General features: G+C 37.2%; 4 protein-coding genes and 1 pseudogene across 12 annotated transcripts; 3 read left to right on the forward strand and 2 right to left on the reverse strand.

Moving 5' to 3' along the window:
• Positions 1–1,024: 1,024 nt before the first annotated feature.
• Positions 1,025–6,892, forward strand: LSF2 (dual specificity protein phosphatase (DsPTP1) family protein). 5 transcript variants are annotated; one of them, XM_089053599.1, is made up of 5 exons: positions 1,025–1,757; positions 2,755–2,960; positions 3,331–3,501; positions 3,750–3,961; positions 5,010–6,892. In XM_089053599.1, exons 1-4 carry the CDS (start codon positions 1,496–1,498, stop codon positions 3,951–3,953), a joined length of 843 nt encoding a protein of 280 aa, XP_088909725.1. In that variant the 5' UTR covers positions 1,025–1,495; the 3' UTR covers positions 3,954–3,961; positions 5,010–6,892. The 5 variants fall into 5 exon arrangements, 4 of the variants coding, with proteins under 4 accessions (XP_088909725.1, XP_088909726.1, XP_008233862.2 ...); XM_089053600.1 differs by lacking the exon at positions 5,010–6,892 and adding an exon at positions 4,569–4,774; XR_016127477.1 differs by lacking the exon at positions 5,010–6,892 and adding an exon at positions 4,076–4,532 and having other exon boundaries at positions 1,026–1,757; positions 3,750–4,006.
• Positions 4,807–9,284, reverse strand: LOC103333067 (TLC ATP/ADP transporter). Of its 3 annotated transcripts, none has more exons than XM_089053597.1 (13): positions 9,042–9,284; positions 8,750–8,914; positions 8,494–8,589; positions 8,248–8,379; positions 8,064–8,132; positions 7,905–7,986; positions 7,695–7,803; positions 7,311–7,518; positions 6,776–6,889; positions 6,099–6,230; positions 5,839–5,919; positions 5,402–5,518; positions 4,807–5,118 (listed from the first exon to the last, which is right to left on the reverse strand). In XM_089053597.1, the coding sequence occupies exons 1-13, from the start codon at positions 9,138–9,140 to the stop codon at positions 5,032–5,034; spliced, it is 1,491 nt and encodes a 496-aa protein (XP_088909723.1). In that variant the 5' UTR covers positions 9,141–9,284; the 3' UTR covers positions 4,807–5,031. The 3 variants fall into 3 exon arrangements, with proteins under 3 accessions (XP_088909723.1, XP_088909722.1, XP_088909724.1); XM_089053596.1 differs by having other exon boundaries at positions 7,894–7,990; XM_089053598.1 differs by lacking the exon at positions 9,042–9,284 and having other exon boundaries at positions 7,894–7,990; positions 8,494–8,569; positions 8,750–8,908.
• Positions 9,285–9,349: 65 nt separating this feature from the next.
• On the forward strand, positions 9,350–11,558 carry LOC103332877 (appr-1-p processing enzyme family protein). Its single transcript, XM_008235641.3, has 7 exons — positions 9,350–9,613; positions 10,020–10,068; positions 10,146–10,248; positions 10,352–10,447; positions 10,534–10,608; positions 10,953–11,022; positions 11,284–11,558. The coding sequence occupies exons 1-7, from the start codon at positions 9,398–9,400 to the stop codon at positions 11,356–11,358; spliced, it is 684 nt and encodes a 227-aa protein (XP_008233863.1). The 5' UTR covers positions 9,350–9,397; the 3' UTR covers positions 11,359–11,558.
• A 294-nt stretch (positions 11,559–11,852) lies between these two features.
• LOC103332878 (Reticulon family protein) lies at positions 11,853–15,801 on the reverse strand. Of its 2 annotated transcripts, none has more exons than XM_089053601.1 (5): positions 14,684–15,801; positions 13,143–13,323; positions 12,909–13,050; positions 12,518–12,587; positions 11,853–12,216 (listed from the first exon to the last, which is right to left on the reverse strand). In XM_089053601.1, exons 1-5 carry the CDS (start codon positions 14,838–14,840, stop codon positions 12,038–12,040), a joined length of 729 nt encoding a protein of 242 aa, XP_088909727.1. In that variant the 5' UTR covers positions 14,841–15,801; the 3' UTR covers positions 11,853–12,037. The 2 variants fall into 2 exon arrangements, with proteins under 2 accessions (XP_088909727.1, XP_008233864.2); XM_008235642.3 differs by having other exon boundaries at positions 11,853–12,253; positions 14,684–15,800.
• Positions 15,802–15,886: 85 nt separating this feature from the next.
• LOC103332879 (UDP-xylose transporter 3-like) lies at positions 15,887–19,669 on the forward strand (annotated as a pseudogene). Its single transcript, XR_016127476.1, has 7 exons — positions 15,887–16,028; positions 16,678–16,862; positions 16,980–17,047; positions 17,922–18,054; positions 18,612–18,773; positions 18,865–19,137; positions 19,264–19,669. The product of XR_016127476.1 is annotated as a UDP-xylose transporter 3-like (transcript).
• Positions 19,670–19,957: the final 288 nt, after the last annotated feature.

A 19,957-nucleotide genomic window follows, 5' to 3' on the forward strand; every position in this document is an offset into this window, starting at 1 on the left:
AGATAAGATTAATGACATAAAGTATACTAAAATGAAGCAAATAATGGCACTTGCCATTCAACCAGGACAGGTGAAAATCAACTTCAGATTCGGTATAACAAGTGATATTCTCATCTCCAGGTTGAATTTAAATTTAAATGAGTGTGGTGGGATGGGTTTAAAGGACTCGAAAATTCTGGTTTAGTATTTTCTGGTTTGGCTAATTGGCCTCTATCTATGATAATGAAAGCCACAACTCAACTCACAATGTTCCTTCAGGGGACCATCTAAATCAAGCAGGCAGAGTTTAGTGGGGGATTTTATTACCAACCAAAGACCAAAGACCAAACACCTGTCCTTGTGTTGTTTGAGTGGGGATTTAACTGATTGATCCTAAAGTATGCACCAAACCAAACTCACAACAAGAGCATTAATCCCCCACCTTTTGTTTTGGTTTTTTTTTCTTTCTGTGTACAAATTATTGAGACTTGGATTACGCGTACGATCGTACATGGGCAGGAATTTGATAGATGATTGGCTGGTTTAGCTGAAAATTTGACAGATGATCAATATTCTTTTTGCTACTAATCCACATGATAAACATAATTCTGCAGTGAAAACTAGAAAAAGCACAAAAGCTAGAGAGAAGCAAAGTTGGGTTGAGAACATATTCTTGCCTGAGTGTTGATCTGACATGAAACATCAACCATGGTGCAAGTGTCTTCTAATCCTGAAAAGCCATGTTTTGGAGTTTTTATTAAAACACAATCAAATAAACCCAAGAGACAAATAAGAATATGATTTGATGTTTGTAGCCGCAGCCGTGTACACGTATGCTGGTTCTCATGTGAAATGACACCAGTTCAGTTTCGTTAGATATGTTTTTTGAGTTTGTCTGGCAACAATTTGATGGTCTCTAAGTCTAAACCATGATTAATTATTTAATCATATTTAATATGTTTCTTGTGTATTTATTATCAAATTACAACAACCCGACACGGCCTGTTTGATGCCTCCACTATTTGATAGTCGGATGCAGATCGACAAATAGTATGTGTTCTTGTTGTTGACCCAAAACAGGGGAAAAATCTACTGTTCTAATAAGCCTTCATATTTGCCACTAGAAGGAGAGAAGGTACACTTTATCAACTGCAAACAAAGTTCAGAAAATTAGAAAATGAAACCATTCATGGCTGGCTATAGACAAAAGGTGAAGTCTTTGAAAAGTGGTCTAAACTTCTACTTCTTGAAAAGTGAAAACCACATGCCAAAATAGTTTACTAAAAAGGTTGGATTTTAGTGAACCAATAATATGGTCCATGGGCAACCTGATTTTATGATCCTAAATCGATCTGTTGCATAAGAAAAATATCATCTTGGGAACTTGGAAGATTCACTGGCCTCACATTGGGAATTTGGGTGCAGGCCAAGGGCATTTTGGACAGATTACTTGTATGGTATAAATTTCTGGTTTCCAAATTAACAGGGAGAAGACGGGGAAAGAAGCTGGAGAGAAATGGCGAGTGTTGGCAACAGTTGTTTTGGTTCAGTCTTCATAGCTCCTTTTGAAAATGATGTCTTTTTGAAGAAGATTAAGAAATCTCCATGCAATTGTTTCATGGTTTCCAATGATTCCTTCAAATTGAACAAAGTTTCTTGTGGAATTGAAAAGAACCCCACAAGCAGCAGACCTTCCAATTCCAAGAACACGATCGAGGAGTACAACACAGCTATGAAGAGGATGATGAGGAACCCATATGAGTATCACCATGATCTGGGTCAGTCTCTTCCCCATCTTTTATGTCAAGCATTCACATTTTGTAGCCATTTTTTTGTAATTTCATTGTGCTTTTATAAGAATCAGTTTGTTTATGGATGGTTCTGTGTTTTGTTTTCATTTTATTATCATTTCTTGTGATGGATTTGTCATATGAATTCAAAGAGTCTTGCTTTAAGTGGACAGTGTTGTGGGTCTTTCTATTTTTTTCTGATTAGTTGATTTTTTTGTTGTTGAAAAGATTAGTTCTTTAGTTTGCTAAATGCAATTTATTAACAACCCATTTGAAATCTATGTTACTGTATTTTAATTTTTGTTCCTTTATGTGCTATAATGACCAGAACGAAAAGTTGTTTGTAGTGCTTCCTTTCACATATTTCTAGAGTGGGCGTGTATGATCTGGATGACCCAGTTGCACACTTTTGATCTTTACTTACTTAAATGGAGTACTAGTGCTTTGAGATAGTTACTGATTAACTTTTCATTGCACCTTTCTCTTTAAGAAATTCTTGCCTAATTTAAAATTCCCTTATGGAAGTGGGTGCCACAGAAAAGTTTGCATTGCCGCTGCAGAAACTGTTTTTCCTTTTCTTTCCCTCTTTATTGGCATAAAAAACTGTTTTTCTTTGGGGGATAAGTTCATCACTTTGCTAGGACCTTGAATATTTTAGCTACTTATGATCACATCATGCTCATATGTGTATGCATGTTTCTACGATATTAAGCAGCAGGGAATGCCATTTTGCTGAGGTTGTTGAGGATTCGGATTACCGTTTTTATCAATCAATAAGGAACCAGAACCTTATGTTGCATTTTCTTGTTCTGAATTCAGAATAACTAGGACAATGATAATAGGTCAAGTTTAAGCGAACGACCTTCGCTTTTCGACATGATAAAGAAACAAACAAGTCCCATTCCATTTACCAGTAGAAAGAGTAGTACCGTGTAATTCATTCTGGTTACTTCAACTAATGTGATTGTTACTGTCCAATGTTCAGGCATGAACTACACATTGATAACTGATGACTTGATTGTGGGCTCCCAGCCTCAGAAACCTGAAGATATAGATCACCTGAAGGAAGAAGAGAATGTGGCATACATTTTAAACTTGCAGCAGGACACGGATGTTGAGTATTGGGGAATTGACTTGCAGTCAATAATAAAAAGGTGTAAAGAACTTGGAATCCGTCACATGAGGAGGCCGGTAAGCAAAAATCCTTTGCAACGTTTATTTAACAGATAAAGTATATTCATAGGGTTTCATACTAAAATGACCTGGACAAGGTCCCAAACTTTCTAAACGTAGCATAATTTTTTGTCTTAGCCCACATCTTACTGATGGCTGGTTTCTAGACACAAGATTTTGGATTGCAGAAGCCTCATGCTCTGTTCTGGAAAACATTCCAGACCAACAATAAACAATTTTTCTGGATGTTGGAAACCTTTCAGAGACCAACAATATAATAAGTTTTCTGGATCGTACATTAATAGAAAGCACATTTAGGGGATATGGAAACTTATGTTTGTGCATTTTCCTTACTCTTTTTTTATTATATAATTTCAATGCATTGTAGGCAAAGGATTTCGATCCAGATTCCTTGCGAAATGGTCTACCTAAAGCAGTTTCATCGCTAGAATGGGCCATATCTGAGGGAAAAGGAAAGGTGTATGTGCATTGCACTGCTGGACTGGGAAGGGCCCCAGCTGTTGCAATTGCTTACATGTACTGGTTCCTTGGAATGAATGTGAGTCCTTGTTTATCTATCAATTTCTCTATCTTTCATTGAGAAATGCACAATGCCAAAATCCTTTTGCTGACAGCCTTTTAACATGCAACACTTTAGCATTCCAGCAATGTTTTTAGACCTTTATGAAGTCTGAAAGGCTATGAAACCTGAAGGATGACCATATTATTCAAGAAAGTGATATTCTTTTTCATTGCTTCAGTTAAGGAATTGTTCAAAAATTTGACAGCTATTGTGACTCTGTGCAGCTGAATGCAGCATACGATGCACTAACTTCCAAGAGACCTTGTGGCCCAAATAAGAGGGCAATACGTGGAGCTACCTATGATCTGACCAAGAATGATCCATGGAAGGAGCCCTTTGAGAATCTTCCTGAATATGCATTTGAGGATATAGCAGATTGGGAAAGGAACTTGATTCGAGACCGCGTCTATTCTCTCCGTGGAACTTGAGCACTTAGGTAAGCAGTTCTTGTTTTAAACTTAATCCATAATCACAGGACAGCCTGCTATGGAACCTTAAGGGCTGTGTCTGTTGATGAGCTTTCCAAGAAACCTGTCCTTGACTGGACAGCTATTCTTGTAGTTGATCTGTTAGCGTGTCATATTTTGCATCATGGGTAAAGAAAGTGAAGTTACAGCTTTGTAAAAATTGATTGGTTGCCTTGCTCAGCCGTCTTGGGCTGTTGGTGATTTGTCAAACTTCTGGTGTACCTCCAACACCTCTCCAGAAAAAGTAAAATGAAAAATACAGATTCTCCTGCAAACCTTCTAGTCTGTTCTAAATCGGATGCCATTCTCATATCCAAAGCATGGCTGGCAATACGATTCTGCCCAAAATTTCTTTAGAACACACTTGGTGTTGTATGATTTCTGGCTTTCTCATATAGCGTTTAGGATTTCTCACAAAATAGTTTCCTTGCTAAAATGCAGACACTGAAAAAATTGCTTTTGCTCCTTTTTGTTGTATTATTTTTCCACATATTTTGAGTAAACTGATTCATATCTTAAGAATCTTGTAATGTGCTGCCATACAATTTTCCTACCATGATTGCTATTATTGTGAAGGCATGTTGGGTTGTGCAGGCTGGATGGATGACTTTCAAGCATGCTCATCCTTTTTTCCATCCACCTTAAGAGTATTTAGCTTAGTGTATAAATAAACAAAAATGTTACCACAATAGATGTGGCATTGAGATGGCAATCACAGTATTGTGTACTTGCAAATCAGATATTATTAATGCATCCATAAAGTGCAATTCTTTTCTAATTAATCATCAATGCTTACATGGATAAAAACAGTAGATACAAAGGTTAATATTGGCTTGTTAATTTACTAATGCGTTTGCTAAAAGGCACACGCGTTACATTATGTATGACATCATATACCAAAAAACTGACTGGCAAGCTGCCCTTGTGTAATGTCTATAACAAAAGAGCTAACAAAACTTCTTATAATTGTAGTACTTTAAAAGTTCATAAATGATTCATCTTTATGTATATAAACAGCTAAAAATGTGACGAGGAAACATTAGGAAGTCGAATGAGTCCGGAGCTTTGCAAGTTCTGCTTGACGGCGGCCTAAATGAAACGCGATCACTATCCACAGCAAACAGACCTGGAAAAGATCAAAGAGATATACTTCGTTATTCTTTGATGGATGAAGAGAAATCGTCAGGAAAAAAGATGCAAATCCTTTACAAATTCCAAGTGCCAAACAAAACTCGGGAGATAACAATTCATAAAGCTAAACACAGGATTTTAAGAAACAACTACAGAACAGGATACATCCACCATTGGACTTGGGGGAGAAGGAATCATTAAGGTCCAGGGAACCAAATTTGTGTTTTTATACCCGAACCGAAAAAGAAAACTGGAGAGGGATGAGATTTCACACATACAGGCAGGCCGTAAAGAGACACAGTTGATGCTCTCCCATCAACAGTACTGAAAAGTTGTTTGTACATTCCTGCTGCTGTAGCATCGCCAAGTCTTTGAACAAATACATCAATGCAAACCTGCAGTATCATGTAATTAGTGAAATAATGTCTCAAATAGTTCGGTGATTTGCTTAAAGTTGCACATGACACAATTAATGCAAAATAAGACACCAAATAAGAGATCCTGTATTGAGTGGAATGGCTATAGCGAAGACATCTTTTTGGTCTTTTACTTTATATAGCAAGCGCCAATGCATGCATCAAAGTTATTAAAGCACTTTCTCATATAGAGGAAACTAAGACACCAACAGCAAGCACCAAGTCACACAGTTTCGTAGATGAACATATTTTATAAAAAAAACCAATTTTCTATGTAAAAAGAATTTAGAAGCTCATGCCTTGGCTTTGTATTTTTCATCCTGTGAGACAACAGTAAATAGAAGTTCTCTGCCAGGCCTGGTCACAACATAAGTGACAAACTGCACACAAGAAAAAAAAAAGGAAAGAAAACTCTAAGATCATCTTTCTCCCAGAATGCAAAAAGATTCACCTATGCATATTACATACAATTAACATGTTTCAAGCAATTTACCTGCAGACATCTTGGTTAAATTGAGTTATAAGATAAACTATGAAAGGGTAAAAACGGAATACAAACCTTCCGGAGGGTCTCAGAAACTGCGACGGCCACCCAAGTTGGCCAGACAGCTATAGCAACCAAATTTAAGAACGCAACAAATGGAGTAGCGCAAATAGCTGTAGTAACCCCCACAACAGTTAGAAAACGCCCCTGTGAAAGTGCCATAAAAACATAGGAAAGTGATTATACATTAATGCCCATGATGATAGATGATATAAAATATATGCATAAGAGGAAACATTTGTTGGAATTCTAAGACAGTAAATACATCAGTAAATACACAGTTTAACCATGTAATAGATCAGTTACATGGCATAGCACTTTCGGAGCAACATTCATTCTAAAAACACTATCAAAATCCAAAAAGTCGGCATTCTAAAAACGCTCCCCGATTTGCTTCAAGAATATTTAATTTTTCTTAAAATGTCTAGAAATAGAAACATATCCAGGCATGAGACTAGCTTTCTTTCTTCATTCTAGTTACATCAGAAATCTAAAAGGATAGGGCACCTAAATAGCCTTCAACAGGAAAGCTGAAAGGCGATAAATTTAAAAACAGCTGCAAACATGAACTAGCTAATCAGTATACACTTTCAGTAAGGAAACATTCTACACAGCATATCTCATGTTAATTACTTTAAAAACTAGAGAAAACAATAACTACATAACAAAAGCTCATCCTAAGAACTGCATACCGTTATGGTAAGTTGTCCAGCAAGGATAAATACAGCAATAAAGCTGTTTATCTGAGCCAACAATTTTCTTCTTCCAATAGAGCTAGTAACAGTCATGGCAATGACACTCACTTTCTGCAGTTACAGAAAAACAGAGATAAGAATCAGCAGAAAGTCAGAAAGAATGAAAGGAAAGAGTTGGTTAATAAAATTCACATCAGCGCTCAAGTTAATTACACTGCATGCTATACAGAGTTAAAAAAAATCTAATGGAGCACAATACATAAGAAGAATCATACTGCCATTGATCAGATAAATGAAATTAAGAGTACATTAATTTATCTGATTCTTGGAAAAAGCAGAAAGCCAGTTCCTTAAAACTCTCATAAGTAGATGCCAAATCATTAAGTAGTTCCTCCACAGACAGCAAACAGGAGGAAAGGAAAATTAAAATATACTGGGAGAGGCATCATATCTACAGACAATCAAGACAAGTAACACAGATAGAGAGGCTGATTTATACTAAGTTCGAACTCATGACAGTGGATGGTCTTACCTGAAAATAAAAGAATGAAGAGATAACTGCACTCAGCCACAGGAACAAAGATACATACAACAAGTAAGATGATGCCAATATAAGCCAAAATCCATCTAAGATGGCCCAAATCTGAGGTTTCACCACCAGAGTAGGTGACTTAGGGGAATTTCCTCTGTTGCGAATGGTTTGCCCATCAGGCTCACTTTTCCAATCAGTGTCAGCTTCTCTAATACCAAAGAAGAAACCAAGTCAAGAACTAGAGAGATTTTTACAAAATTGTAACCGATAAGATAATTCATAGGCTCACTTTTCTGTTCCAAATTCCACCTTCCAGCAAAGAGATCTTGTCAGTTTGAATACCATGTTAAAGAAATCAAAGAGAAATTTGTTAATATGGTTGACCTGATGGGTGATAATTCCTCAGGGACATGGACACGGGATACATCCAGGGTTATCCCTTTTGATGACTGTGCAGCAAACTCCATTAACAATGCAGAAAATAGCAGTAGAACTGCAACAAAACAATGCATGGTATAAAACCCATCACACATCACACACAGAGAAAATATCAAATTTCAAAAGTCTGGATGAGCAAACATACATGGCCCCAACCTAGCCATTCCCGTGGCAAACAATGACCCAAAAAGCTGTCCAAGTGTGGCGCCAGCACCAATAAAACCAAATAATCTTGAACCTGACTGAATACAGAACAAGGTAAATGCGTGACAAAATTTTTTAGTTGCCATCAAATTCGTGTGGCAGGATATATACCTCACTGTCCATAACATCGATTACTCGAGCCCAAGTGGAAGAAATTGTTATTAGATTAAGTAGGGCAATCTTCAAAAAAGAAGAAACTTGTATCACCATACAAAACTTGATAAATACATTATTTTTGATACACACAAAAAGTTTCTAATAGTTTTTGAAAAAAGTGATTTCGACATATTCATACCCAGAGGAACAATCCAATTCTGACAGAGACATAGAACCAACCAAGGTTCTCCCACCCTATGGAATATGCAGTAGTGGCTTGATCAACATCAACATTTTGGCCATTTACTGAAGAGGACATAGTGACCAAACCCTATATACAAAGAAGGGAGCTATCAATATGAATGAATAAACCCAGAATCATATTCCTACAGTATAAAAGCAACCAAATCAGAAGTAATTGTAAGCTCATGAGATTTCACCTCACCTTCACCTCTTGTTGTGCTGCAGCCGATGAGAAATGCCAGAGAAAGAAGAATACAACAAGTGATACACTAAAAAACCTGTGCATTAAAACCAAAGCCTGGAATTTCAAGAAGCAACTATTACAGAGCGACATGTAAAGAAACAGAAATTAAAATCTGGTAAGAACTAGCTACCTCCGTTTGTTTTTTAAGTAAAAATAAAAATTTCAAACTCCATATCCAAACTGGGTATATAGCAAATGGTGGATACGCACATACCTTGCCTTTAGAAACATTAGGCAAAGAGAAAATGAGAGTTGCAACCGGCGCAGCAATCGAAGTGAGGACCAAAGACCCCACAAACAGACCCGGGAGGCTCGATAGGCCTAAAGAGATTGCACCCTCATCGCGCAATGGAAGCACCACGAAGTAGGCACACAAAATCTGCATTGATAATCAAAATTAAGCTAAAAACACAAAAACCCAATTCATAAACTTAAGCAAGTAATGCAATTAAGCAAAGGGATTGAAAAATATAGGAGAAACAGAGTAACAGCTGAGACAGGCTTACAAAGAAGAAGCAAGATGACGAGTGCAGCAAAGCTGAGGTCTCGTGAGGATGCACCGCAACGAATGTGGAGAGAATTGCATCTATTCGAGACCTACTCATCTCTCCCCTGTAAATGGAGGATTTGATGATATGGTTGATTAATGTTCAGGTTCTGATAACAAGAAGAAGAAAAGGAAATGAAATGAAACAGCTTGGTTCGAGGTTGAAGAAGGTCATGTGTGAAAGTCAAATTATGTGACTGGGCCTGGGTTCTGGGCTGGCCCAAAGCTCGTCATATGCACAGCAAAACCAACAAATTAGATTGTGCCCATTTGCTCTCTCCCTCTCTCTCTCTCTCTGGCTGTACCAAATGTGCCATGCCCAGCGACCTGAGTAAAGCATCTAAATTTCTCAGCTCAGCTTTCACACTCAGACTCGCACCAAACCCTGCAAAATTTCGCTGCTCCGTTAAGCTTTCAACCATGTCTAATGGAGAAGGAGCGGTTCGCTTCCCTTTATCTGCTTCAAGCACTCTTGTCATCCAAAAGGGAGATATCACCAAGTGGTTCATCGACGGCTCCACAGACGCCATCGTCAGTCCTTCTCTCTTTCTCTGGACTTTGTAATACTGTTTTCTTCTTGTTTTCTTCTGTGTGGTTCCCGAGAAATAACAGGAAAAAGAAAGCAGGGAACTTTTGAGCCTTTTGGGTCTTGACTCTTAACATGGTCAATATGTTTGTTTTTCTCTTACTGGGACAACAAAACCTCAAATCAGGATGTTCAATTTTGTGTAAAATTAGATTATTTGTTAGATTTTCTCAATGTTATTATGCACTGTTATTATCAGCTCCATGAATGTGCCAAATTGCTCTCACTGAATACTAGTGCCATGTTTCTGAAAAGATACTCCAGTTTCGTGTAATTTCTTTCAATGATCACACATTGGTTGTCATCAATTTGAGCATGGTTTATTGCATATTGATAGACATATTTTTGTAGGTTAATCCAGCAAATGAGCGAATGCTTGGAGGTGGTGGTGCAGATGGAGGTAGTTTTGTTTTCCGATATGGTTTTCTATTACTATGTTGATCTTTTGAACTTTATTGATTTTCAATGATCTTTTAGCTATACATAGGGCTGCTGGCCCAGATCTTCTACAAGCATGCTATAGTGTCCCAGAAGTCAGGCCAGGTGTCCGTTGTCCCACTGGAGAAGCAAGGATTACCCCGTAAGTTCTCATGATTTAACTACTCTTTGTTCTTATGGCATCACTTGGTTTTTGATTCGTACGCCACATAAGCAGTGATCAAAATACATTGTGCTTGATGCAGAGGTTTTAAGTTGCCTGCTTCTCATGTAATTCACACTGTTGGACCGATCTACCGTTCTGGCAGTAACCCAGAAGTTTATCTGAGTGCTGCATACAGGTTGTTATCTGTTTCTTGCTGCTGCTTTTTTGGTAGTTTAATTTGTTACTCCTGATTGAAATTCCTTTCATGAAACTTGATTACAGGAACAGCTTGAGCATAGCCAAATCAAACAACATTCAATATGTTGCATTTCCTGCCATTTCTTGTGGCGTGTATGGGTAAGTTGACAAAAGAACTTCCTTGGTGCTCTAGTACATAAGCTTTACATTGGAGGATAAGAATCATAGTAACATCTGATCATGTTGCATGAGGTGTATTGAATTGATCTATAGTCTTTCTCGCTTTCCATCACATGGAGTTGAAAGATAGTCCTGTTTCTCGTTGTGGGGAAAATTGTGTATTTATGGTCTCAAGTCATATAACCTCGTGCTTGATAGTATTAGATTATTTATTCTATTTTCCCCCATCTGTTACTGAAAGAAATTTGTATGGACTTGTTGATTTGAAGTTGTAAACAAATGACAAACAGAATAATCTCCTCTTCATTGCCATATTCTTCCAGATATCCTTATGATGAAGCAGCCACAGTAGCTTTATCTACAATTAGAGAGTCTGTGAATGACCTAAAGGAGGTATGTATGCATATTTTTTCTTCATGACATGGTGGTAATGCGGGCTTTATCATTTGGTTCTACACTTTCAATGTCTTTAATTAGAAGGGCCATGATTTTTTCTTGTGGAAAACAACATTTTTCCCAGTTTGAAAGCTATCGAGAGAGCTATCTAACACGCTTGCTTAGAAGTTACGTAAAAATTGACTAATGTAATCAATCCCTTGACCAGTTGAGCATTCTAGAAAACTCATTGGCAATTTCATTTTATATTGGTTGCAGGTGCACTTTGTTCTGTTTGCAGATGATATTTACACTGTTTGGTTGGACAAGGCCAATGAATTGCTTAAAGCTTAGTATGTACCAGGAGCAAGCAGTTAGCAGATATATGACTTACCTTTCTGTCATCATATGTGGATGCAAAACTTTTCATGTAGAGTGTTGACTTGTAATGTGTAGAACAAATGGTGAATATGTTCTTATGTTGCCAGGATACTCGAGTTATTATTATGATGGAAATTTCATGGAATTATTATTATATGTATGCATTTGCAGAAGCTGCCTAGTGTTTTGTGGGTTCACCCTGGACGGCCAAAAGTCAGGCATTGAATATGATTACAAGTGACTTTGTTTAAATGACCCAAATAATATACAATCAACTATATTCCAGATACATTAACCTCCTTGAATTGCGGAGCGGGGAAAGAAGGAAACATGACTTTGCTATATTCCAGATTCATTAAATTTATACAAATTTATAAATAAACCATAATTCATCGCATAAGAAACCAATTTCAGCCTGTCCAACTTTATTCATCTCCAGTTTTAAAGATGGGAAACCAGGAAAATGGTTCTATGCTGAAAACTCTGCCCATTTAAGTAACCGCGCATTTCACGTCCTCATCAAACAATTAGAAAGCAACATACAGATGACTGAACCAGAACAAAAACAATGGAAAACTCTGCCAGGTCTTTTATGAGGAAGCAGTAGCAAAGCAACATATCGACAACTTTATAACAAAACAAAATTCCGAACTCAATGGTATGCCATCAATGACTTTATGTCTGCATCTAAGTTTTCCGCATTAGGAATCTTTGTCCTTGGGTACATTTCTCGGAAGTCTGTTGAAAACACCCTCATCCACGATTTTATAATGCTTTGAAAATTGTCGGTGGATCTTTCCGTAACACCCGTCCACAGTCTCTTCATATTTGCTGTACAAGGCAGGAAGTGTTATAGATATGATTGAACCTGCCACCATTAAAGCAGAATATAAGTATAAAACTCTACAATAAACTTACATGTATCAACCCCCACCTTGTTTTTGCAAGAACATAATTCGGCATAATGGGTCAAGAACTTGACAAATAATAAAGCAAAGTTTGGAAGAACTATAACAATAGCCTCTGCTTAACATTGCATAACGTATATGAAATGCCAAAAAATAACAATAAAGCTTCATATGGGACATCACAGATCATTCATTTAACAGAGCCAGGAGGATGGTGCACATACCAATATAAGCAAGTGTAAAGAATGAGAAAAAGCTGCCTATGACAGACAATAACCACAGACAAACCACCACCTGTCAAATGCACAGTAGCTTGGTAAGATACTTTCTTCATTTGAATCAGTAATATTTGCAAATGCAAAGTTAAAAGACAACTAATCTGGTTTCAGCCAGATAGACAACGAATCGCAAATATATATTCTACCCCGATTACAATTGTTCCGACTACTTACCCTACAAGCCATGGAAAATTCATACTCCATCTGGGTACTCAATTTTCATCAGATAAAATGAAGCATAGTAGCAAGCCTTTAAAGGCCTGACTAAACTAGCTAGACAGCTACAAAGCCCAGGTAGTTCCTATGGTATTAGTGTAACATGCCACATAACACTGACCTTGAAGAACAGTCTAAAGTCTTTGCCCAGCGTGATGTCATGAGCCATAAGCAGCACATTGTTGATTTTGACACGAAATGATGCTGCAGCATTATTAACCATTTCCTCTGATAGTACTAGCTCCGGTAATGTTTGTAATTGTCTACTCAAAGAATATGATAGTTAACCTCATTGAAAACAGTTTCACTGCTAGGTTGACAACAATACAAGTGAAGAGGGTAAGAATATTCGTACTTATTTCTGAAAACAGCATAGTTGGCTCGAAGAAATAACAGTACAACCAAAATCAGCAAGACATCTGAACAAATTGATAAGAATGATAATCCAGACCGCTCAAAGAGGAGCCAAGAAATTGTAGCAACAACGATAGCACCAAAGGAAACATGCCCCCGCTTCCACAACAAAACATCAGCAGCTAAAAAGAAAATGACAGACAGTAAGAAAACAAATTAAGAAAATTCTGAGAAAAGAACAGTGGTATTTATACAAATATAGGCTGTAGCAGGTAAACCGTAAACAATGTTAAGACATTGATGTTGGCAGGTTTGATCACTTTAACTAACTTCTCACTTCTTTATTTGGAAGTGAAAACCATTCTCAGCTCAGATTAAAGTCGCCATCAAATTCAGATATTGGAATTCAAATCCTGCATTTGAGTTGTTATGCATATGAGGGAACAACTAGCCTAGCTATTTTAAAAGACTCTTCTGGAAAAACATATGTGAAATTCCAGAAAGAATGAGGCAATTTTATCTGCGTTCTGACAAGCAATGGATTTTAAATTTTAAAAAGAAGCATTCAACAATAATTTGCCTCCTTGTACATGAGATTTTCCTGAACCACTAGACAAAGGAGCATACTGGATGAGCACTACTAGAAGCCTAGACTATATCAACCTAATTCAAGTTCTTCTGCATGCATCAACAAAGTAAAAAAAATCTGTACTCTTACATATGTCAAACTAAAAAAGGAAGTCTTGCACATGAAACAATGGCATTTGCTCCTCACTGTCACGATACTTCAACTCTTGGGAAGAGAAGGGGCTGGTAAAGCCATTCTGCGGCAAAGTAACTCAAAGAAACCAACAAAGTCAGCTTGCAATTCAGTTTCCCTAGGTCCAACATAAAAGGCGGTTACTTGCCTCACGAAGCAAGCCTTTCGACACAGCCATCTCCTACTCTAGAAAATGCAAGTGATCCCACTCCAAATATTTTTTTTCATTGTTTCTTTTTCTTTTGTTTAATCACTTGCGAGGAGATGAAAACAAATTCCCAAAGAAACCATCTTTCTCCTCCTCTATAATTTCAGGCATCTCCTTTCCTTCGCAGTTTTAACTAACCACACATTCTTCTCAACTATGAACATAATTGTGAACTGCCCTCTTTACCACAACCTCTACATTATGCCTTCATTCATCTATTGGTTTTCGTTATCCAAAGTAAACTCTAATTTTAATCAATAGAGAACAAAAAACCTTATGCACAGATAGCCCTAGTTTGTGACAAATCAGAACTACATTCAAGCTGACCAATCAATTCTACAAGGTAAATGCCACTCAATTTTGCTCCATCCAAATATAAACAACCGTGATCAGCATCATTTCAGATAATCAAGAAGCTAAAAACATAGCATTTTCAACAGATAACGGAGACAAGTGACAAAACCCAAACTTGAAAAGAGGAAAAGGAAATTAAATAGAGATTCCACATACCCAAAATCCCAGAAATGTCATTGAAGTTCAATAATGTCAGACAAAAGTTTAATTCTTTCCTCACCTTGACCTCCACCCAGGGAGTTGTGCACTGACCCTTGACGACCAAACAACCGATACCCAGAGCTACCTGCTGTTGGGGTATAAGAAGTAGAAGCCACGGCCTTCCTTCCATCCCCATCTCCCTCTGTGTTGCATAAATCTTGTGAATTCTCCATCATCAACTTCAACCCTCCAATTTAAACTTCAATATCTATCGCTAAAGAGTAAACAGTTATAAATTCGCAGTTGTTTCTCCTAGAATTGGGATCTGAATCATCCGATGTTTGAAGACTTTGGTCTGCACGGGTTTCTAAGCCAAGACACTCGTCCAATAAACCAATGACAAAAACAGAGTAACAGTAACTTTCTTTTTTTCCTTTTCCCAAACCAACTCTTTTTTATTTAAATTTTTAGAGTGTGACATCATGCGCAGCATGTTTTTAGATCTACAAGCTTAAACATGCCATAAAGTTTGCAAATTTCGGGTCATAGTTGACAATTAGACATTAAATATGGAAACTTCGAGACCATGGAGCACTACTATTCAAAATGAAATTTATGAAATGGGATTGGAGAAATATTTTGCTGAATGATGATATTTCCTCAGCTAAACTTAAGCTCAATGTAATTCTAATGGGGTGCATAGTCATTAGCCACAGGTATCATAGATCAAACAATGGAACGACGTCGTGGCGCTAGAATTAACCTCCAGGTCCAGCTTCAGTAGAAAAATCTCCTATATAACTCCCAAAGACCAAAGCTTTTTTAACCGACCCCCTCGCCTCATTGTTGAGGAAAGAGAAGGATAGAGACACGAAACCTACTGACTCAGTGAGCTATGAGCTGTGACCTCTCCATCTCTCTTAGAAATAGGAATTTTGATGTTTGACGCAATTTTTAGGTGCATCTCTAACTCTAAGCATCGAAGCATCGAAGCCAAGCGTCCAATTCCATAACCACTGCAAAGCGTATGGACAGCCTACCCAATTAGCCATTGACTCATTTTCATAACACTACCACTTACCCATTAATCTTAACCATCAGATCTGAGACTTTGATCACCTCAAGACAACGCCACCTTCAATTCTTTGATTGCCCTGTTCTCAGTTTTTGCCACTCTCGGTGAGTTTTACTTCTTCTTCTGCGTTTTTTTTTCTTCTCTCTCATTTTGTGGAAAAAAAATATTGACCTTGTAAGATTTTTGGGTTGTTTATGCTTAGCTTGAACTTGGGTCAGAGGCAAAAGATGGGGGAGGGCGAGAGGTTTCAGCTGGGGACAGTGGGGGCGTTGAACTCTCTCTGTGGTTTCATCGGTCTCCATTGTAATTTGCAACAAGGCGCTCATTAGCTCTTTGGGTTTCACTTTTGGTAAGTTTTTAATGACTGTTTCCTTCTTTTTCTTTGGTTTGAATGTTATTCTCATTTATAATATTGTTGCCTTATTTTTGTTGTTTTTCTCTATGTGGACCATGTGTGTTGTTTCATTCAATGCTGAATTTATTTGGATTGCCTCATTTTCTAAATATCTAGTTTTGGAAACTTCAATGCGTTTTTGTGGGGTGTTTTAGAGGCGTGTGAAGATTGACGAGCTTTAAAGGTTCTGTGTGCAAACAAAGGAGACTGATTAAGTTGTTGCGATTGAATAACGAACTTAGGTAACAAAATTGGAGCTTTTGAAACAATTGTTGTAACTACATGTTCTTTTTTCTTTGAAGGTATGATGGGGTTTTTCTTGGCGTTCCAACATGTTATAGCTTTCGATTTGTAGTTCGACTTCAATGAGCATTGAAATATAATTTGACCAGTTTAATATGCAGCAAGAAGATGGAACATGGATCCCTTAGCAATTCGGTTAAACATGTTCCATTGGTAAAGGCCAGTACTAAATGTTGTTCTGTTTTGAGGAGAAATGAGGAGAATGCACGATTATTTATATGTGATAGATTATAGCAATCCTGTTCATCTTGTTTCATTGGAAGTTGCTGAGATTAGATTGTTATACATATTTGTTGTGCAGCCACAACTTTGACAAGCTGGCATCTTTTAGTCACCTTTTGTTCCCTTCATGTGGCTTTAAAGATGAAATTCTTTGAACACAAGCCTCTTGATCAGAAGACGGTTACGGGGTTTGGCATTCTGAATGGGATCTCAATTGGACTGTTAAATCTGAGCCTGGGGTTCAATTCTGTTGGCTTTTATCAGGTACATTTTCTCCTTCAATTTTATCTTGACTTCTTGGTTTTTAGCTAAAACTTTGATGTTTCAGCATTTTCCTAAATATTAGAATATCTGAGATACTCTATTGTTTTTGCATTCTAGATGACTAAGCTGGCAATCATCCCTTGTACTGTACTATTGGAGACCCTTTTCCTTGCAAAGAGATTCAGGTTTCTCTTGAAACACCCTTTTACTTTCTTTTGACTAAGATGCTGATTTACTTATATGCTTAAACATATCCAAAAGTTTAAACCAGTAACAGAGCCAATTCTTTGTATATATGCACAGTTTTAGTATTATATACATATTTATATATTGCTGTGTATGTATTTTGGATCCAGTGCTAATCCAATTGTTTGTTTGTGAAATATAGACATGATATTGATCGTTCATGCGTTGAACTATGATATGTGATTGTCCCTAAAATCTCAATTATTCACTGTGCTCTGTTTTTAATTTATTTTAATAAGTAGAATGCTGCTATTTCTTAAATAAATAAATAAAAACAAAACAAAAATGTGGCGGAAGAGGAAGAGGGGGGGAATGTGTGAAGGTAAGGTGGTGTATTTGAGGAAAGCTGTTTCTTTTTTCTTAACCATTTTTTACCAAGGTTAGCTCTTTATCTTTTAGCACCTTGTAGTGCCAAATTGTCATAAGTCATCGCTTATTCTGACCAACTCAATTTGCTTCCTGCTTAGCCTTCTTTTGCCCTTATAACTGATATATGTACATCAATCTTTGCTAAACCTACTGATTAACATCCATCAATCCCTTCACTCTTCTCACATCACAGTTGGACTTTCCACCCTCCTCTTGGTAGTTCTCTTCTTTCTGAACATCTGGACTGAATTCCTGCGACATGCATTGGTCCAATTATTTTCTAAATTGAAGTTGCCTTTGGCACTCTCTACATTCATGTTACCTCTTCTAGTCTGAACCTTTTAGGTGAAGTTTGATTTGTTAACCAATAGTGTTACATTCTGATTTCTGATTTCTTTACCTATGACGGTACTAATATTGCCTTTACTTTACTTGTTATGGCAGTAGGAGCATTCAGATTGCCCTCCTTGTCCTCCTCCTTGGTGTTGGGATTGCAACAGTTACTGATGTTCAACTTAATGCTCTAGGAAGTGTCTTGTCTCTACTTGCAGTTATTACAACATGCGTTGCTCAAATTGTATCCTCAACAATAGTGTCTTTTTTTGACAAATATATATGTGCACTTCACCTTATAATATAAACCATTGACACATGCACCACTATATAATTAAATCAGGGAAATACCTGAACCTAAAAATTCTTAAATAATATTGTCTAGTGTCATGGATACATATTCTCTGAACCTTACTCTAATAGTCTTTTATGGAGAACACACTTCTATAGTTGACTGCATTAGGCAAAGAAGTTGCACAAATGTGCCTTCTCTATATGGAATGCACCCTTCTGTTTGGTGGGAAAGGCTAGGTAAATAACTGGCAAGGAAGTTCCTATAATAGTTGTTTCGGTCCTGTAAAGCATAAGTGCATGTACGAGTCAGAAGCTGTTCTGGTGTTCTGGTGTTCTGGTCTGGCAGTTCATAGTGCTGGATACTTGTCATTACAAAGAGCTGACACACACGCCCTTGTCAAGGGCTTTTTCTTTTTTCTGTGCATGGATGGTTATTAAAATTATAGTCTGATGATTGGTGTGTCAGCCAATCCAATTTTGTTTGATATCTTAACTAGTTTATTTCAGATGACGAATACCATCCAGAAGAAGCATAAGGTTTCTTCAACACAACTTTTGTATCAATCATGTCCGTATCAATCAGGAACTTTATTAATCTCTGGCCCATTTCTGGATTGGTTTTTGACCAATCAAAATGTATTTGCTTTCAAGTACACAACTCAAGTTCTGGTGAGAGTTGAAATAATTTTTGAACAATTATATCTTCTTCCGCTTTTCTTTGAAAGCATTACTGATTATGTATTCACTTTCTGAGTTGCAGGCTTTCATAATTATATCCTGCCTGATCTCCGTCTCAGTAAATTTTAGCACATTTCTTGTGATTGGAAAGACATCTCCCGTCACCTATCAGGTTCTTGGACATCTGAAGACGTGCCTTGTGCTGGCGTTTGGTTACATTCTGCTTCATGATCCATTTGACTGGAGGAACATCCTAGGAATATTGGTTGCACTTATTGGGATGGTTTTATATTCTTATTTTTGCACTCGCGAGAGTCAAAAGAAGGTTTCTGAAGAAGCAGCGCAGCCATTGCAGGTTTGAGCCAGTTTTTTAAATTTCTCTAATTGCATTATAGAAATTCGAATCTTTTTTTTTTTTTTTATAACATTGTATGACAAACTAACATGTGAAATCCTCTCTTTTCCTTCGAATTGGTTTCAGGCTGTGGAAGGCGAATCGGATCCTCTAATGGGTGTGGAAAATGGAAGTGGGGGGGTGGTTACTGATGATGTTGCTCAAAAGGCCCCTGTATGGAAATCAAACAAAGATTTGCATGCGTGAAGGGTGATGGGTGGCTAAGCTTTTTCAGCCTTCTTGATTTACACATTAATAGTAATATTAGCATCATAAATAGAGTTGTTAGAGCAATGACAATATTTGTTGGTGTGTATTATTAATTCTTCACCCTTCTTCTGTCTCCAATTTAATTTGAACAGGTCTGGCTTGCTGGCTCTGGCCTTTTCTTTACTAAAGTTATAAGACTGCCTAGCTAGGGTATATAATTTAAGAAAAACTCAATTGTATTAATTTCAACAACTGAATTAATCAGATACGATATTCTTTCAAATAATTGACAAAATAACTTCTCTCTTGATAAGTTGGGAATAGGAATTGGAATTGAAGAAAACGTGAGGGCTAGGCTCCCCCCCATCATGGCATGTGTTGTTTATAATTTCTAGGGGTAAATTACTCAAATGGTTCTCAAACTTATACTCGATTTACATTTTGGTCCCTTAATTAAATTATTCGTTCAAATGATCCATCAACTTTATAGTAATCTATCTATTGATCATGCCGTTACATTATGTTAATGTTGTCGTCAAATGTAACGGTAAAATCGTCCATAACCGTTTTA

Source organism: Prunus mume, linkage group LG5, assembly GCF_029339155.1.
Source record: "Prunus mume cultivar Tortuosa linkage group LG5, ASM2933915v1, whole genome shotgun sequence".
In the NCBI taxonomy this organism is placed as follows: Eukaryota; Viridiplantae; Streptophyta; class Magnoliopsida; order Rosales; family Rosaceae; genus Prunus; species Prunus mume.

What these genes read in the sequence shown, in the direction of transcription:
- LOC103333067 (XM_089053596.1), bottom strand. Translation starts at nt 9,140, where the DNA reads ATGAGTAGGTCTCGAATAGATGCAATTCTCTCCACATTCGTTGCGGTG. An exon ending in CTTCATTCTTTTATTTTCAG is followed by an intron (nt 6,890 to 7,310) that starts GTAAGACCATCC and finishes CTGTAACTGCAG; the next exon opens with AAAGTGAGTGTCATTGCCAT. An exon ending in CTGGACAACTTACCATAACG is followed by an intron (nt 6,231 to 6,775) that starts GTATGCAGTTCT and finishes GCACTTTCACAG; the next exon opens with GGGCGTTTTCTAACTGTTGT.
- LSF2 (XM_089053599.1), top strand. Translation starts at nt 1,496, where the DNA reads ATGGCGAGTGTTGGCAACAGTTGTTTTGGTTCAGTCTTCATAGCTCCT. An exon ending in TCCGTCACATGAGGAGGCCG is followed by an intron (nt 2,961 to 3,330) that starts GTAAGCAAAAAT and finishes AATGCATTGTAG; the next exon opens with GCAAAGGATTTCGATCCAGA. An exon ending in ACTGGTTCCTTGGAATGAAT is followed by an intron (nt 3,502 to 3,749) that starts GTGAGTCCTTGT and finishes GACTCTGTGCAG; the next exon opens with CTGAATGCAGCATACGATGC.
- LOC103332877 (XM_008235641.3), top strand. Translation starts at nt 9,398, where the DNA reads ATGCCCAGCGACCTGAGTAAAGCATCTAAATTTCTCAGCTCAGCTTTC. An exon ending in AGGTGGTGGTGCAGATGGAG is followed by an intron (nt 10,069 to 10,145) that starts GTAGTTTTGTTT and finishes ATGATCTTTTAG; the next exon opens with CTATACATAGGGCTGCTGGC. An exon ending in CTGTGAATGACCTAAAGGAG is followed by an intron (nt 11,023 to 11,283) that starts GTATGTATGCAT and finishes TATTGGTTGCAG; the next exon opens with GTGCACTTTGTTCTGTTTGC.
- LOC103332878 (XM_089053601.1), bottom strand. Translation starts at nt 14,840, where the DNA reads ATGATGGAGAATTCACAAGATTTATGCAACACAGAGGGAGATGGGGAT. An exon ending in CTCCCTGGGTGGAGGTCAAG is followed by an intron (nt 13,324 to 14,683) that starts GTGAGGAAAGAA and finishes TTTTCTTTTTAG; the next exon opens with CTGCTGATGTTTTGTTGTGG. An exon ending in TATGCTGTTTTCAGAAATAA is followed by an intron (nt 13,051 to 13,142) that starts GTACGAATATTC and finishes TTCTTTGAGTAG; the next exon opens with ACAATTACAAACATTACCGG.